General features: G+C 56.7%; 1 protein-coding gene across 9 annotated transcripts in view; it reads left to right on the forward strand.

Annotated features, from left to right (window-relative positions):
• The first annotated feature begins 1144 nt into the window (after positions 1-1144).
• The window catches only part of ZMIZ1 (zinc finger MIZ-type containing 1), a 237553-nt gene continuing 226211 nt past the window's right edge, over positions 1145-12486 (forward strand). For 5 of the 9 annotated variants that reach the window (XM_014837155.3, XM_070491280.1, XM_070491257.1 and 2 more), the window contains exon 1: positions 1145-1645. Coding sequence is in view for 1 of the 9 variants with exons in the window: in XM_070491195.1 (XP_070347296.1) it covers positions 4283-4302 (20 nt within the window). In the remaining 8 variants the exon portion in view is untranslated. The other 4 variants (XM_014837138.3, XM_014837147.3, XM_070491195.1 and 1 more) reach the window with 3 other exon arrangements.

Consider the following 12486-nt stretch of genomic DNA (forward strand, 5'->3'; position numbering starts at 1 on the left):
AGTGGGGAAGGAGTGTGGAAGAAGAAAAGGGGGACGTGTTTGTATGTGTACGTGAACGTGAGGATTTACTGAACAGGGGAATATCTCGTGTTTTGTTTTTTGAGTGTATGTGGGGTTGTACAGCAATGAGTGTGTGTGTGCAATTGCGTGTCTGTGTGAGTGTGCTTGCTATGGCCGTGTATACGGGCATATTTGTGAGAGAAACTGTACGTGTGTGGGTGTGGAATCGTGTTTGTAATACTGAGTTGGCGCGAATGTGTGTGCCGTTTGTGTAGGAGTTTCCATGTAAGTGGCAACGGACTTGAGCCAAGGTGGGTGCGCACTTAGGTGCTCTCGGGGGTGGGTCCGAGAGGGGAACCCAAGCGTAGGCGCATCCAACTGCGCCTTGTGAGTGCCCTCGCTCGCCGCGGCCCCTGGGGCAGTGCTCAGCCCGGGACTAGGGGCTGGGCCCGGGTCCCACCGCCCCCGCCACGCCCGCGCGCCTTGTGCCCAGGGCGCTCTCCGAAGGGCCTCGAGGAATCCACGCGCCTCCGGACCGCGCAGGGTGCCGGGAACAGACTGTGCGCGCGGCTCCTTCCCAGCCACCGAGGGACCGCGATCCAGCCTTCCTCAGTATCGCCCTTGTCCGGGCGGGGAGGCGGGGAGCAGTCCTCTGCTTGCTCCACTGGCCAGTCCCCGGGCTTGGAGAGTAACTCCAAAGCCGCCTGCAAGAGGAGGGCTTTGGCGATCTTGTTAGCAACTGGCTCACCCCCAATTCAGGTACCTGACAGCGTTAGCGGCCCCGAGTGCACACTAGTCAGGGCCTGTGAGCGAAGGGGGCACTCCGGTGAGCCGGGTAATTTAGCCCCCTTTCCAATGTGGTCCCTTCCTAGGCTCAGCATTTATTCTTCTACTCTAAACTTGCGCGGGAGGACGGGGGCGGGGTGGGGGGGCGGTCAGGGAGTAAAAGGAGGGAGGGGGAGAGAAAAGAGAGAGATGAATGGCGGGGGGTGAGGGAGGCATTTGACGCGCGAAGTCCGTCAGAGCCATAGAGAGGAGACGCTTGGAGAGGGTCAAGATCGAGGAGCGGAGAAAAGAGAGTGCAAAAGAAGGAAAAGGAAGGGTGAGGGAGGGAAAGAGGCAAAAAAGAAAGAAGGCGAGAATAGCCAGAGCGCAGAGGGAGCGCGAGTCGAGCCGAGCCAAGCGCTGGCGGCTGCGGCGCGGCGCTCCGCTCCGTCCGTAGCTCCGCGCCGGCTTTTGAGGGCGGCCGGCGGCGCGGGGCCCTTTGGAAATAGAATAGCCAATGTAATCTGACACTTCAACTTGCTCGGCTCCGGGCGAGTTGATTCACTTACTCACCCCCTAACGCCGAGTTCCTTTTCACTGTCTGTGGACATTAAAAAAGCGAGCGGCGGCGGGCGCCCGGGAGAGCGAGCGACCGGGCGGCGAGAGGGCGAGCAGCGACCGGGCGGCCGAGCGAACGAGCAGCGCCGGCGCAGCTCAGTGACCCTAGCCCCGGTCGGCGCGCAGCCGGAGCCGGAGCGGAGCCGATCTCGGCGACCTCGCAGCGCTCCTCCCGGCCCGAGCCGGCCCTGCCCGGCAGTGGCGGCGGCGGCAGTGGCAGCGGCGCGTCCTCCAGCGGCGGCAGCGGCTCTCGCAGCGCTCGGTAAGTTTAGGGCCAGACGCAGGCGCCCGCTGGCCCCGGCCCTTCCTCCCGCTCCCGTGGACTCTTGAGGTGCGAGCGTGGGGCGCTGGGTGCTGAGGTTTTTCCCTTTAAGGGTCCGCGGGGGCCAGGTGAGCCGGGCTAGCGGCGGGCGGCCGGGCTCCGCTGCGCTCCTCTTGGCGGCAGGGGACAGAGGCCCAAGCGACCGGCGAACGCCAGGCTGCGCGGAGCCGGCTTGGGCTGCGCGCGAGGATGAAGGCTAGTCGGGTGTGCGGGGCGTGAGTGCGGTTGTGCGCGCGCGGAACTGGTGCCCGCCTCCTGCCGGCGCGCCTCCAGCCCTCGTTCCGAACACCCGGGGGCCAGGCAAGACCGAGATTCGGGGAGAGAAGGAGGGAGGGACCAGGGAAGGACTACCTCGGTCTCTCTCACCTCCTTCGGGGAGACGCGAAGTTGTGCGCCTGTGTGTACGAGAACCACCAGGGAAGGCGCCAGATTTCGGGGTGGCAAGGGGTGGTGTTGTTAAGTTGTGCATCTGAATTTCCAAGGAAAACATACACTTTCGTAAATGGGAGATGGGCGCGCGCTTAAGTTGTTTGTGTGTGACTTGCCCGGGGAGACGCGGCGCACGGTACCAACGGGGAACACGAAGGGGTGTGTGTAGGGGCTTCCTGTAGGTCTTTAAAAGCCGGAGGGGCTTTAAGGCCAACCCCTGGGCCGGGCTGCCCCGGCCAGGAGGGGAGCCCAGAGGGAAGATGTGCGTGTGTGCGCGCGCGCGGGTTGCAAATACGAAAGTAATTTCCCCGTGTTCTTTCTTCCTTTCCGTCTCCGGCGACGGCGGCCCCGGGGAAGTGGGAGGCCGGGCCCGGCGGAGATTGGGGGGCCTGGCCGGGACTGGAACTGGGGTGGGGGCGGGCTCTGGAAGCCTGTTTCACATTGCTGGCGTCTGGGCTGGGGAGAAAAACAGTGGGGAGCGCGGCCTCGGCGTCTGGGGAGCGGGCAGCGGGCGCGCGTCGCCCCCTCGCCCGCCGGGGACATCTGTCCAGGAAGCCAGCCGGGCGGGGAGAGGGCGCGGTGTGGAGGACAGGCTCCCCGCCCGGGAGCAGCGGGGGCGCGAGCCAGGGGCGGCCGCCTTCCCGAGGCCATTGTGCGCCAGCAGATTTTCACGGGAGACTGCCCCGGAGCCTCTGGAGAAGGCCAGGAACCGGCCTCAACCCCGGGTTTAAAAGACACTCCAGGAATGTAAACAACCCGGGCGGGAGGGCGGGCGAGCCGGAGCGCGCCAGGGCAGCCGACCCAGGCCCCCCCACCCATCCCCAGGGACAGCCCGAAGGCAGAGCCGCCCTGCCCTACCCCTCTACCTGCCACCAACTTTTTCCTCCTCTGCTTTCCCTTTCCACCTCGCCCCAGCCAGCAGGGCATACAGTGAGGGCTTTTCTCCCGGCACAGGCCAAGGGCGTCTGGCGCCCAGCGCCTGCCCCTGGAGGCCTGGCTGATCGGCCCCTGCTTGGGTGTCCCGAGTCCCGGCAGCTCCTGCCTGGGAGCCGCAAGCTTTCTGGGCAGGCAGTGCCCGAGTAACTGGGGCTCTGAGAGCCTGCTGGTCTCCCTCCCTCCCCCATCTCTCCCTCCCGCTGCTCCTTTCCCACTCTCCCCCTTCTCCTCTCCCCTGACTGCTTTTCCAATGCCCTGACATGAGGGAGGAAGATTTAACTTGGCAGCCCAAACAAATGTTCTCTCAGAGGTCCTCCAAGAAGCTGGCGGCTGGGCTGGCAGGGTGAGGGCACGGCTGGGCCAGCCTTTTCCTCCTCCCTGCCTTTCCTTGGCCCCTGGGAGGACAGCCTGGAGCATGGGAGACTAGGGCCCAACCCCACAGATTTAAAAGGGCAATGGGAAGCCAGCTATGGAAGTCCCTGGCTTGGTGCAGGGCAGGAGCCACTGGGAGCTGCCTCCTGGTGCCAAGGATTTTCTGGAGGATTTTCTTGAGCAACAGTTTGTCTCTTTGCTGCAACCTGGGAACAGGGCCTGGTAGACCAGAGGGTTAACCAGTGCCGTCTCCTCCTCCTTTGTGGGTGTGAGGACCGCCTGGTTGCATAGGGCAGGGCAGGAGGCCAGAGGCTGTTCCCAGAGGTGCCTGGGTTTGCTTATTATTGTTTTTTTTGAAGGTAGAGATAAAGAGGCAGGCGCTGTGGCTGGGAATAGGCAGCTTGGCTGATGAATTCCGACTTGCCCTCACTGGCTTTTGTATGGTCCCGGGAGTTTCAAAGTTGCTTGTAAGCTATCAGGGAAGTTTAGATGACGGAGCAAGCCCCTAACTTTCTCTGTCCTGGCTGCTTTTTGAGGGGTCCAGAGTTGGGGGAATTCCTGGCCCCTGGCTTGCCCGCTGCTGCCTGGCCCTGATGGTATGGTTTGTGAATGCCCCGGGCCTTGTGCTGACCTTTCTCTCTTCAAGTTGAGGATGTTGAAACACCAGCATCAAACAAAAGACACATTGAAAGCCGTATCTGCCACAGAGCACGTGTGACTTTGGGACCAAGGGAATGCATCTGGAGGGGGATGGTGTTTTCTTTTGAGTTTTATGATTTCAGTTGGGTTTTGTTTTTCCCCAAAGGACAGAAGAATCTCCTTGTCCCAAGTCGTGAGGTTATGAAATGCTGTTTTCACATGTAAGTCTCAAAACTGAAGACTTCTGAGAGCTGGTGGCAGTGACTGGGGTGGGGTGGGCGGTGGGGCGTTTTCAAGGGCTTTAAATGGTTTTGGATTGGGTTTTGGAGGCATTCAGGGTATGGCTCACAAAGAAGAGTCAGGAAAAAGAAATTGCTGGACTTATAGGAAACTTTGATAACTAGCCCTGTGTATGCAGAAAGGGTGGCTGGCTTCTTTGTGGGGACAAAATGTCCCTTTTTCCTCCTAATGAAAAAGGGGAGGAGGATACTTGTTCCTTACACAGGCAGGAGCAAAGTGAAGAAAGGTCCAGAGAGTGTACGGTTTGGCCACAGAACCATGGTTTCTCTCACACACATCCTCCCTAGCAACAGTAACACAACATTATAGCCATCCCTGGCCCCCAGATTGTGTCCTGACATAGGACAGGTGTCCATCTTTGACTCCATCCTGGAAAATTGCAGAGGAAAGGACCTAACTGAGAAGAGTTGCAGACTTCACTTTTTTCCTGATTGACAGAGATGGGGGGCGGATAAGGAAGGAAGACACTTTGAGGCTGCTGTGTCCTGAAAGTTTTGTCACAGGAGTATCTGTGTGTAAAGCCTCAGATATTGAGTTCTCTGGCCTTGGCCAGGGCCCAACAGTGGCTGTGACCCCAGCCTCAGGGTGAGACATTGGTGTAAGAAATTTGGGCACCAACAAGTTAATTTCTGGAAGCTTCTCTGGGCACTCTGTCACAGAACCAGGAAGCAGGTCCTGCCGTGTTGTGACTAGGTCCCCTACATTTTCATTCATAACTGTTCCCGAGGGCCCTTGCAGGCTCCTATCGCCACCTCATCTTTATGAGGTTCTTTCGGTTTTGTGTGGACAGCAAAGTCAGCGCTGCTCTGATTACTCTGAATCCTGCTGCAGCCTTGCCTGGTGACTGCTCTGACCTCTCAGCAGGACACAGGGGCCTCTGTCCACACCCTCCGAGGGGAGCTCTTTGTCCCTAGAGCCCCTGAGGACGGGGAAAGGCAGAGTCTGCCTGGGCTGTAAGCACCAGGGGTGATTCTGATGTTGGACCCTGCCCTCGGGGAGGATGAGGGGAGGCTGAGAAAACCAGTCCCAGGCACAGGATCTGAGGGAGGAGTCCAGAAACATAAGATAATTATGCGAGTCTTCCCATTACCTGAGGAGATGGGGGATAGGTGTCAGGAGGCTTCAGCTGGCTGGCTCCTTTGGGCCAGTAGCTTCACTTTGCTGGGCCTCGGTCTCCTTATCTGTAAAATGGGTTAAGGGCAGAACTCTTCCCATCCCAATTAGTTACTGTGAGGATGAGGCAGATGTTGTCACTGGAGCCTTGGGCATGTGTCCCTTGAAGGCTTGGTAGGCTCTGGGTGCAGAATGGATGGAGCACAAAGGGGTTCGATTGGAGGTCTAGAAGCTGCTCTCCCATACAAGCCTACCTCCCTAGCAGCTTATCGTTCAGCCTTGGCTTGCATGCCCCCATGACGGGGCACTCACCACCTATGGGCAGCCTCTTCCTTCACTGGGCAGCTAAGACTCTGCTGCATGGCATACTTTCGGGAAATCAACCCCCCTGACCCTCACTCTGGGCTTGAGGTGCTGGGTGTCCTTTAGACCACAGACTCATTCTTTCCTAAATGTTCACAGATTCAAGACCAGTGCCCAGGCAGGCCAACCAATGTGGGGTGGGGGGACACTGTTCAAGTGGCTGCTTCCAGCCCTTACTGGGAGTGATCTGTGGGGAGTGGGCAGGGTCTGCCTGAGGGGCTCACTGTCATCTGTGTTTGTGGGCCAGGTGTGCTTCTTGGCACCTTCTCTCCTAGATGGGATATGAAGAGAAGAAAGGAGATTCATAATGGGGGTGGGGTCAGGTCAGGGGCCCAGAATTGGTGCCACAGAGCTTTCCTGGGAGTCTACAGTGTGAGGACAGTGGCCTGTGAGAGATGCCAGAATGTATAAGACAGTTCCTGTTCTGTAGGAGCTTCCAGACCAGTAAGGGCAGGAGGATCAGTCCAAATAACTAACTAACCACCACCACCACCGGCTGGCTGCCTGCCCCGGGGTGCACGAAGACAGTGATGACCCCAGCCCCTTGCCTTCATATGGCACTTGGTGGATTAGAAGCACTCTTCCAACTCTGTTTAACCCCCGTAACAGCAGTGGAAGCTAGCTACCATTTGGAATTACCCCCATTAACAGAGAGGAAAACTGAGATTCAGAGAGGTAAAATGACACGTAGCTAAGCCAGGACTCAACCCTAGGCCTTACAGATGCCAACACTGTGTGCTGCTGCCTTCTGAGACCACCAACCAGGCAGGGACACAGGTGCAAAAGTTGGTGTGAAGTCCGAGAATGGGGGATGGGGGACTGAGGTTAAGGAGGAAGAGCTGTGCCCAGGAAGGGTCACAGATAGGCCTCACCTGGTCCCTGACCCCACGTCTGGCAGCATATGCCCACACCCCCAGCAGCTATGTCTCTTTCTTTTGGGTCAGTGTCTTACAGCCAGAGTGTGCTCTGAGCCCCAAATCCTGCCATGACTGCCTGGGGCACATGTGCCTGTGCATGGGGCTTCAGCCCCATCCCTGGTCCTGGAGCAGGAAGCAGAGATGTTTCCAGGCCTCAGGTCCCTGTGCAGGCCAAGGCTCTTCCCTGGGCTGTTTCTATAGATACAGACGTTGACTCAACCTGCCCCGCCTCTGGCTGAGTCAGTCCTCAGGCCGTGTGGGGTGGCCGCCCTGTGAGGGCCGTTGGGTTCCTTCTGCCTGGACATAGCCTGCCTGCTGTGCACACCCCTGCGCCTGACTTTCTGGAGCCCATCTGAGTGCCACCCCAGGACAAGGCTACAGCTGCTGGGGTCCAGAGCAGGTTGCAGGCTGAGCTGGCACCTCCCCAGGAAGCCTGGCCCAGCCTGGCACACCTGCACAGGTAACGACTGTAGCCCAAGAGGGCCCCCGGCCCCTCCTGTCAGACCTAGCTGCTGGGGTTACTGCTGGATTGTGCTGGGGGAGGCTGGGGTGTCTGAGCTAATTAGATTTCTTAGATTTCAATGCTCCCCTAATCCTGTTAGCCCAGCTGTAATTGTAACCACTTGAAGGTTTCAGCCGTGGCGGGCTGTTGAGGACAGACGGTGTGGGGACTTCACTCTGCCCAGCCCTGGCTTAGACAGCCGGCTGGGGACTGGGGACTCCCTTCCCAGGTCTCTGGGATGGGGGCCTGAGTGATGGGAAGTGTTCTACTTTTCCGTAAAATCTTATCATTGCAGACTGTCAGAGCAGGCAGAGCCCTTAGAGATCATCTGGCTCAAACCCTTCACTATACAGTTGGCGAAACTGAGGCCTGCAGAGGAGCAGGGACTTGCGATGGCTGGTAGTGGCAAGGTGTCTGGGACTTGGGTCTGACTTTGTGTTCTTTGTCCCTGGAGACTTCAGGGCAGGTCTGGAATTGCCCAGGGGCTAGAGAACCCTCCAGAGAGGTCCTCCCCCAGAGATAGGGGCTGGGGGGTGTCATTTGTCCTGAAGCCTATTCCCTAGTTGGCATTCCCTATCCTCTCTCTCTCACACACACGCCTGTGTTCTTCACACGTATGCTGTCACCTCTGCTGGCCAGAGTTTCTGCTGAGGACTCAGGCCTGCCTCTCCCAGGGCTCTCAGACGTGAGGGCTTTCTCCCTCCTCCCCCACCAGACTTTCCCAGATTCCTGATTTCTTGGAGGGTCTAATTCAATGCAGATTATTGCTTTGCCAGGAAATGGCAAAGCTGCTCTGATGGGGGGAGGGTGTTAAAGTACAATCTCTTTGTCCTTTCAATGGCTCTTCCAAAATTATTTTTTGGCATCTAACTTAAATGGAGATAGCACCCACTCCCTATCTTTTCTCCTGCCCTACGCCTATTCTCATTCCCAACCCTCCAGTCATCCACCCACAGAGGTTGGCGCTTGTGGGGGGTGGGGAATGTGGCGCCTTCAGAACCCCTACCCAGGAGGTCCCCCCAGCAGTCACATCCTGTCCTCCTGTGCTCTGGAGCAGCGGGAGAGATGTTTGAAACCTCCTTCAACTCCAGAAATTCCCTGTGTTTGCACCCCTAAGCATGTAGTATAGAAATGGGGGGCCATCGGGGTTACCTGGTCTGACTATTCCTTTTCTAGCCCAGGAAACCCAAGAATGGAAAGAAACGATTGGATGTATCCAAGGGCAGCAGCGAATTAGTGACAGAGCCAGGCCTGCAACCCCGTCTCTCCAGCCCATTAGTTCATTAAACATTTATTGAGTGTGTACTGTTGGCCAGGCGCAGCCCTGTTAGCCACCCTTCAGAGCTCATAAATAAATACTGGTCCATCTTTGACTTGGAAGGGCCAGCTGAACCTGGGGAGGCCAGGGTTCGTTTCTGAGCTCTCAGAGTGGGGAATAACGATGGGGCATTTTCAGCGGTACCCCAGGTCCTACGCAGCTGGGGTAGGATGAGCATAAGAGCTTCAACCCAGCAGCATATTTCTTGAAAGATACATAGTAGGTTGGTTGCATTGCAAGATTTGAGGGAAATAAAACAGAAACTGTGCAGGGAGGGTGCCAGGTTTCCCATCTGCCCAGTCTGTTTAGCCCAAGAAGACGGGCGGCCTCCTCCACCGCCCCCGCCCCACTGCCTTCAGCCTTCCACGTGCTGACTTTTGTTCTTTGCTGGGCTGATGGCCCCGTCTTGTTCCTGCTCTCACTTCCTCTGTGGATGGAGAAGCAGGGAGGGAACTCTCTGCCCTGGGAGTCACCTGCATCAGGCCCAGGTGAGAGCACATGAGGAAGAGCCCGCAGGCTCAGGACAGGACACAGGAGAAGATGCCAGGTGCCAGGACCTTGCCCACTCCACAGGTTCTCACCCAGACTCCCACCCTGCCCCCTGGTAGACCTTGGCCAAAGCTGAGGAACCTGGCGCATGGCTCCGGCCAGGCCTCAGTCTGGCTGAGGGACAAATGAGGCATAGAGACCTTTGGGGAAAGATCCTGAAACCCTTACTTGGCATTTGCAAATGGGAAGGGCCCTTCAAGGGTCTCCCTCCAGCCTTCTTGTTTTGTAAGTGGAGAAACCCAGAGCCCAGAGCGTTGAAGGGACTGGCCACAGGTCACAGCAAGAAGGCTCCTCTGTACTAGAGGTGTCACCCAGTGGTCCTGAGTGGTCTGGTTAGGGAGGGGTGCAATTTTCTATTGATGTCACACTTTGTTGCTCCTGCTGTCGCTTATGTCTTTAGAACAAGTTACTGAAGTCTACCGTAAATATCACAATAGCCAGCATTTCTTGGGCAACTAATTTGTTTTAGGCTCTCCTTAGACTGCCTGGGGTCAATTCTCAGTTCCACCCTTTAAGGTCTCCATGACTTGGGGCGAGTTATGTTTAACTTCTCCAACTTTGGTTTCCACATCTGCAAAACAGGCTTACCTAGAGTTTAAAAATAACTGATTGCCATCTCAGTAGGTTAAGAAAGTAGAACGCATACAGTGCCCGGCACATAGTAGGTGCTCAGTCGCTGTCATGAGCAATACTCCCAGGATGCTGGGGGCAGCTGTTGGCATTGTGTTACCTCCAACTTACAGATGAGGAGATTCAGGTCAGTGGGTTGCCCAAGGTAACGGGGTACATCAGGACTGGGCCTGGGATGCAGGCTTCCTGACCCTCAGCCCCCTGCAAGTATCCACAGTCTCCCTTTTGTAGCAGGAAGGGCTGGCGGATCATCTTTGAGAGGCCCCCGCAAGATAAATTAAAAGTGCCTTTTAGTCCACCCTACTGGCGAAGGCTGTCCCACTTGGAGAAGTGTCCAAGGCGGAGATTTGCGTCTGGGTCCTCCCTGAGAGCCGTCTCCTCCCTGTAAACTGAGGCCGGTGATAACAGTCCCTCCTTCTCAGGCTCTTCCCACGTGGAGAGGAGAGTGTGGAGGGACTGGGCCTTGTCACCTGTAAGCTATTGTGCAGAGTCCCCATGAACAGTCACTGACTGTGGGACCTTAGGCCCATCACAGACTGCTCTAAGCCTCAGTTTCCTCATCTGAAAATCATGAGCTGAGACATCATTTCCCAAAGTGGGTTCTTGGAAACACTAGTCCGCAAAAAGAAGGACAACAGAGCATACCTTCCCTCTCCTGGGAAACTGCCAACCCTTTGCCTCACCCAGATTCCCAAACTACAGGACACTCCTCCCACCTCCCTTTTTTATGCAACATAACTATTGAAGATATCAGTAGAACATCTTGGGAAATGCCAGGCTAGAGGATCCCTTCCAGGTCTGGCATCTATGGCTCAGTCCAGAGGATGCTAAGAATGATCTCCCAGGGGGACTGCTCAAGGTGGGGAGGACAAGGACAGCTTCCATGTAGGCAGAAATCCCCCCAGCCTCCTTTCTTGGCAGTCCTGTCTTCTCCCCTTCCCAAGCCTGTAGGTCTCTGTCGCTTTTCCTGGCCTCCTTTTCTGTTTCTGTTACCAGACCACAAATCTGTTTGTGGTTGGGCAGTCCCCAAAGCAAGGCCAGCTTGGCAGAGGGGTGGGACCTCTGCCATGTCCCTAGCGATGGGCCTCAAAGACTTGCCAGCTGACAGAGCAGGAAGGGCCTCAATTGAAGGCAGCCTGCAGGGGCTGTGAGCCCCTGACCCTGTATATACATCTTTGCAAGCATGTATTTTTCTGGAGAGATGGTTCACGGCTTTATTCGGATCCTAAAATCGATTTGGACACCTGAAAGCAGTGTAGGAACCATGGCCTTCACCCAAGGGTCTAAAATTTCCCTGGCCCTTGAGTGGAACAGAACTGTTGGACTGTCTTTGCCCACCTCCTGCCCACAAACATTTTCATTCCTATTCATTTGTGTCACTTCCCTAGCCATGGGGGCATCTGTGTTTATAACCCCTGCTTCAAATCTGGCTTGACATTGTACTGGGGAGGAAACTGAGGCCAAGGGAGGGGAAGGGACCTGACCAAGGTCGCTAACAGTGGTAGGCCCCTGGCACACAAGACCTGGCACAGGACTGAGTGCCTCCAGGGTATAGCCTCCTGTGCCACTGACCTCACTACTGAAACCATTCAGTCTCATCCTCTATGAGGTAGGTGTACCAGGGCCTTGGATTCAACGTCCCTGGAAAGAGCTAGGGATTAGGGGAAAGGGAGGAATGATCCGACCATTCTCTCTTCTAGGGAGGCCGGGAAGGACTGGTTTAGGGCTTACCTCCTCTGGGTCAGGAGGCCACTTTCAACCCTGCTGGCTTCACTGCCAGTTATCCTGCTGGCTGGCTGGCTCGCTCGCTTCCTGGGTTAATGTTTCCTCTTCAGGGGCCGTGGGGCCCACTGGCATTTACACACAGAGGAGCACTCTGTGTCTTCAGAATGTCTTGCTGGTGTAGATTAGTTGTGAGCCCTTAGCTGGGGGTCATGCTGCAGGGCCCTGGGGAGAGCTCGGGGCCTGAGCTGGGTTCCCATGCTGGCAGGCCCACTCTGTGACCCTGATGAGTCACTTTGCCTCCCTAGCTCACGGTCCTCATGTCCCTGACTTTCTGGGATTCAGAAGAGTGTGCTTGGTGGCTGGCCGGGGGTGGGTCAGGGGACTCCTTGGCCCTCAGCCTTCCTGCCCAGTTTGTTTTGGCCCCATTGAGGTCCAGGAGCCCCTTGTGCTTCCAATCCTGGGAAAAGAGAGGACATCTCAGGGGCAAGTTCTTGCCTGGCATTTGCTGATGGGACTGTGGCTCGGTATTGATTAATTTCCTGCAAAAGGATGGCTTTCTGATTCCTCTCATCCCAGCCCAGGTTGATGCCTTCATTTTTGTTTGTGCTTCGTCTGCAGAGGTGATCCCTTTAGGCAGAAGGAGTGGAGTTAGTTTAGGGGTTGGAATCCTTGTGGGCCCCAGAATTCTCAGAGCTTTCTGCCTTGTGAACGGCTTCCTTCCTAGCCAGCTCCCTAGAGGTGCCTGGGCCAGCCAGATCACCCCCCCAAGGGTATTCATGGGACCTTTGATTCTCAAGACAACAAGGGAGCTTGGCAGCCACGTCATCTGATGCCTGTTATACAGATGACTTCTGCCTATTCTGTAGCATTCCCACAGAGCACCTTCCGGTGAGGGCTTGCATGTGCCCAGGGACAGGCTGCTCCCTGCCTCCCAGTAGCTCCCTCCGTCTATGAAGTTTCACCTTATATGGAGCCTGGAAGTGTACCT

This window comes from Equus asinus, chromosome 2, assembly GCF_041296235.1.
Source record: "Equus asinus isolate D_3611 breed Donkey chromosome 2, EquAss-T2T_v2, whole genome shotgun sequence".
NCBI classification, from domain to species: Eukaryota; Metazoa; Chordata; class Mammalia; order Perissodactyla; family Equidae; genus Equus; species Equus asinus.